The 6009-nt window shown below is 37.8% G+C and overlaps 1 protein-coding gene across 1 annotated transcript in view; it reads left to right on the forward strand.

Moving 5' to 3' along the window:
* WDR27 (WD repeat domain 27) overlaps positions 1 to 6009 on the forward strand; it is a 271099-nt gene that overhangs the window by 40985 nt on the left and 224105 nt on the right. Inside the window, exon 14 of the mRNA XM_025194665.1 lies at positions 779 to 857. Coding sequence (XP_025050450.1) covers positions 779 to 857 — 79 coding nt within the window. The remainder of the gene's footprint in view (positions 1 to 778; positions 858 to 6009) is intronic.

Consider the following 6009-nt stretch of genomic DNA (forward strand, 5'->3'; position numbering starts at 1 on the left):
AAACCTAATGATATGCCAGCAAAAGGGAAAACTGTTGTGTCTTTAAAAAACAATATCAACATACATTTGCTATTGTTTTGGGGATATATTTGTTGAACCGTGTGAAGACATAAAACAAAAGTGATTTTTTTTTAACCTCCTACTGTTGTATAATTCTTTATTTCTCAGGCTTGTAAAGTAATAAAACCACCTGGAAAAAGCAAAACCAATTTTATTTATATGAATTGTTGATCACAAACTCGATAAATACTGCTATCAACATACATTTGCTATTGTTTTGGGGATATATTTGTTGAACCGTGTGAAGACATAAAACAAAAGTGATTTTTTTTTAACCTCCTACTGTTGTATAATTCTTTATTTCTCAGGCTTGTAAAGTAATAAAACCACCTGGAAAAAGCAAAACCAATTTTATTTATATGAATTGTTGATCACAAACTCGATAAATACTGCATTCAGTAGAAAACTAAATCTGTGTATGCGCCATATATTTAATTATTTGATTTTTAATCTGATGTTTGGCACATGATGATTTGTCACATAAATAGCAATGTCTAAAACTTCAGTTTGTCTGCCTGTCTGTCTGTCCACTCTTCAGTTTATCATTATTTTAGATGATTGGTTTACCATAACTGTTTATCCCATTTTAAATTTTCAAAAATTTTAATATAAGGAGACAGGAAATGTTTAATTAACTTAAAGAAATATATTTTATGTTGAATTACAGAAATGTGATGTTAAAACTGCTTTATTAAAGGTTTAAACTATTTTAATGCAGGTCCGAAGGGCACAATGAAAGACCAACCCCTGGTTTTCCACAATAAAATTAAATCATCAGGTTATACAAGTGCACCACAGTGAGTAAAATATACTGATACAGGTATTTCTATAGGTATTTAATATTGCTGTATGGTGCTTGTCTTTTATAGCATGTAAGAGTGATTCCATTTGGCAGCAGTAGAATTGAAGATAATATAATAATACAGCCTACCAATATATAGTCTGTTCACTCTGTGTTAGAAGTTCAAATGTCTACAGTGTGTGACATATGTACTTCTATTTAGAAATACTGTTTGTATGTTGCCATTTTATTTGTAGTCCCCCCAAACTGTCGGTGATTCAATTTGGAGGTCATATTGTAACATGAACCAAAATTCTTTTGGGGATTAAAATATGCCAGCTAGTATATTACTTGGCTCCTATAGAGAAAAAGGTGAAGCTATTGTGGGTAGGCACCCAAGTAGATAGCCTTCAGTTGCAGGTGATAACTTACTGAAATATAAACAAGACAGTTTTGAAGGTTTTGGCAACTAAGGAAAATAGATGCTACAAGGAAGGCCCTGATAACACCTTTCAACCAGCTCCTTTGTACTCAACAGCGAGTCTCCTAAGAATAAACTTGATGATACTACATGAGACAGTGACTCTCTCCTTTCCTATGGGATTTTACATTATGGTACAGTAGCAGCAAAGGAATCATTAGTTAGTTTTGGATCCTGTTGGAGATAGCTGCAGATGAGCTTGAGCTGATCTGCTCAGTCAGGTACTAGTGTGGACAGTTTTAATGCGTCTTCTATACTGTAAGCACCATGGAAACTTGTGGGAGAGATTTATATTCTTTGGATAACAGGGCAGAAGCAGTTACTGCCTAATTCTTCCTCCATCACTGTATTTTACCTACCTTTCAGCTGTGCAGAGTAGTGAAAAAGAATGCTTCCCTGCCTCGTGGCCTCAGAATAAATGGCTTCTAGCTTTGCTCCAGCTGTGAAGATTTTTGGACTTCCAGCAAGCAGGAAGAAGATCCTTAGCTCTTGTCCCATTTTCCAGGGGCAAGGGAGAGCTAGTAGTGGATCCAGGAATGGGGCAAAGGGGGTGCAGCTCCTCACTTTGGTTGTGCCGCACGTGCATAAGTTCTGAATTCCCTGCCTGGTCAGCACAGGTTCCTGCTGGAGCTCCCTGTTGGTAGTGTGCTCTGAGCTCACCAGTTGATTGGGGCACCATCTGCCCAGAACGTGGAGCATCTGCTTGGAGCTTTTGCATAGCTCTGGGGCAGGGATGGGCAAAATGCAGCCCATGGACCAGATGCGGCTTACCAAACCATTCTATCCGGCCTGCGTGGCCCCTAAAAAATTTAGAAAATTAACATTTATCTGCCCCTGGCTGCTTGTCATGCAGCCCTCGATGGCTTGCCAAAACTCAGTAAGTGGCCCTCTACCCAAAATAATTATCTGCCCCTGCTCTGGGGGCTATGGGGTGGCTGTTGCTATTGTTCGCCTTCCTCTTCCCTCCTTGGTGAATTTAGCAATCAGAGAAAGGATGGGGATGAGTGGTAGCAGCAGCACTCATTATCTGAGCTCCAGAGCTGAGCAAAATTAGCAGCTCTGGGCTGACCTGGTGCTGAGAGCTTATGGGCAATACAGCCAAAGGGGGATGTGATTGCGCCACTGCACTCCCTCTGGATGTGCTCCCGGAGAGTCCAGTGTCTTGAAATTCCTTTTGTTGCCTTTCCTCACCAAGGTCCTTTGAAGCCTGGAGAAGAGTAAAGTAGTTCAGGTTAATATGTGTATGTGGGGATTTCATGGAATGACTGGGGGTATTGCAGAAATGGGAGGAAATGATTGATTGGAAGTATGAGTAAGCAAAAAGAGAGTAAGGGGAAGGAGGGAAAAGCTGAAAGAAGACACAAGGGACTAAGGGAGAGGTCAAATGTAACCAGGAAGATAGAGGGAACTATTGTACATTATTAAATAAACGTAAAAGAGAAAAACCCAGGAAAATATATGTTGACGGAAAGAAAATATGGTAAAGAATAGAAAGAAGCACACATTATCTTCCTGATGTATAGTCATCCTGTGCTCTAGAACACCCAAATCTTTTTTCCTCTTTTGTTGCTGACAACTTATAAATTCTTGTCTTATAGCAGAAATACTTATTAGTCTCTAACTGTATGACCTTGCAATTTATAGTGTTCAATTTAATTCCACTTACTCAATTCTTTAAGATCATCTAATTTTTTTGTATGATATTCTGATCTTCATCTGTATTGTCAGTACCTCCTAATGTCTTCTTTAAATTTCATTAGTACCCTTCTACTTTTCTTTTTCCCCCAAAATCATTAATGAAAATATGATCAGTCCCAAGACTAAGCCTCATGGAATTCTACTAATAAGCTCCTTTTGCCCTGATAGCTTAAGCACAACCCATTATCATCTTCCCTCAAGGTGATTTGATTTAAATCAAATCAATTTAAATAATGATTTGAATCACATTTTAAATCACTGGTTAGGAAGCCTCAATTTAATAATGTTTTTTCTACAAAAAGTGCATTCTTGTTGTTTGATGTAACCTTAATACATATTATTCACAACTCAGAGATAGATGTAGGTTTCATTTTTAGAAGGTACACACTATACATTTTAAAGCAGTGATTAATTTTGATATATTTTCAGATTAATTTTGCAGCTACATTAGAAAACTATATTATGATTTGGTTATTTTATTTACCAAAGCTAATTGAAGCAGATACTTGTGAAGTTATTAGGAGGTGAACTATCTCCAAGTCACTAGATTAATCATGGTTATTTGGGAGATACTTTTGCCATCTTGTATTACAAGAACAACAAGAGCCATCATGAAAAACAACAGACATTTTAAATTATTTTATTTAACTAAAACACAAGTCTGTTTATTTTGGATATTTTTCTCCAACAACAAACATGTATAATTATTTTAACAAAACAAGCATATGTATTTTAAAAATTTTAACAATTTTAGTTATAAATGTGAAATGTGTTTTTAACAAAATTAAATAGATTATTTCAGTCAGATCAACACAAGAAACTAAAAATACTGGGTTATGCAGCAAACTCAGTCCTCAGTCTTTACATTCCTCTTCCTGTTTATTCATAGGCTGGAAAAGAAAGACAAGCTGTCCTGCTTTTTCAGTTCCCAATCAATTTCTCAATTTAGAATGAATTAGTCCAAAGGAAGAAAATATTCTTCCTGTACCTGAAGAAGCTACTGCTATTAAAAGATGGATTATCACTTCAATAATCTCTGATAGATCCAGGTGCTTAAGTGACTTCCATCAGTTCACTGGTGTGACTTTCTGTAAAACCTCATCAGCAAACATATATTTCTTGAATGGTTCACCCTTAGCCCTGAAATTTATTATAGTTGGCATTATGGAGGGATGATTACTGGATGCCCATGTCAGAGCCAACTCCTTTTCTTAAGCAGTTAAGGATTTACCCTGATACAGAGTACTGAGAAAACTGGCAAGAAAATGAGTTGGAGATAGTGCTTGATCCATTAATTTTTTAAATGCCTGTAATTAAACTCTCTCATTATGTATTTTTCTTTTCAAGGTCTCACTCAGTTCCTTTCAAATTTCAACAGCATCAGCAATAAAACAGCAATTTTCCTGCGCTTTGTTCAAGGCTACAGAAATAAGATTCAGGATAGTCAGCATACATTCTTCAATTCTCTTTAGACCAATGTTAAGAACCTTGACTCTGACAGTTCCATCTGTTTTGTCATGATCTTGTTCACAAATTGTCATCAGATTAGGCCAGTTCTCACTATATTACTCAAAACAGTCCGCTACTGAGTTCCATTGCATGTCTCGTGGGAGAGTTGGTTTGGTTCCTCCTGCTTTCTTCAGAGCAGCTGCTACGAAGTGGTTGTTATGGAAATGTTTTGCAATTTCAACAACATTAGCCTTTATTTCTGGATCAGTGAAGTTTTTGGCTAAGAGGCGCATCAAATGAGTGCAGCAGCCATGTTATTAGCTTGGGGCTTTCTTTACTTTCTTTTAGATTTCTTCTCATCTTTGACACATTTGCAGCATTGTCTGTGACAAAGCTGCGTACTAGATGTTTGCATTTTTTTTCACAGATTGTTATAGTTTTTACTGCTACTTCTTGTGAGTATTCTGCTGTGTGTGCATGTCCTGATGTATCAATTGTTTCTGTAAGGCAGACAGTCCTCTCTTCTGTTGTCATACAAACACAGATTACTGGATCATTGTGGACATTGCTCCATCCATCAAGACTCAGGTTAACAATTTTCCCCTCTAGACTTTTTGCACACTGTTCAATTTCTTTCTCATACACTTTATCCAGCAATGCTGTCTCAAATAGTATATAATTAGAAGTTATAATCCCCATTCCATGATGATGTCTTTGAGCTTTAACCTGTCTTAAATAAAAACTATCTTTATATAGGTTTCTTTTTTAAAAAAAAGCATCTTAAAATACAATTAAATAAAAATATCTGATTTTTTTTGATTAACAAAATCATTGATTTTTATTTACCCTGTTTCCCTTTTAATCCGTTCCTTGCTTCTTTATAATTCACATACCGAGTCCCATCTTTTCCATTTTAACTAGTTTCCTATGTGGCACTATTTGAAATGCTTTACTGAAATCCAGATTAAATTTCCCTCGTTTTTTATTAATGCATGTCACACCATCGCCATCAGCGACCAACCTTGAGAGTACCCCAAAGCTAGCTCTCTTCCCCTCAACTTTCCTGCCATAACTTGGTGTTAATAGTATTCTTAAAGAGGGGTTCAGTGGTGTCAGTACGGGGGTGCCCACCAGGATACTTATGGTGTAGATGTGGTTTGACGTTGGGGCTCCTTCTTCCCAACACCCCGGCCACATGCCATCATCGGTGTTGATGCGTTGAAGCTACTTGTGGCACCTCTAGCCTTGTCCGGTCCTCCAGTGGCTGCCGGCTGTTGTCCTGGTGTCTCACTCTCAGCGGTTTACTGCCCCCATCTATGAGGTCACTTCAGCTCTGCTTGGCCATTCTGCCTCCTCTTGGCACTCTGAGAGCCAGGATCCGGACTGATCCTTACTTGGGGTCAAGGTTCCCTGACCTTGTGGCCTTACCAAGTTCAATCAAAAGAAATAATACTAAGTGTGGCAGAGCACAGGGTGTGTCTGCCACTTTAAGGGCCTGGAGCTGGCAGCCTCCAGGTGCCTGATGAGGGCAGCCATTTTG

The sequence above is a fragment of the Alligator sinensis genome, unplaced genomic scaffold (assembly GCF_000455745.1).
Source record: "Alligator sinensis unplaced genomic scaffold, ASM45574v1 scaffold448_1, whole genome shotgun sequence".
In the NCBI taxonomy this organism is placed as follows: Eukaryota; Metazoa; Chordata; order Crocodylia; family Alligatoridae; genus Alligator; species Alligator sinensis.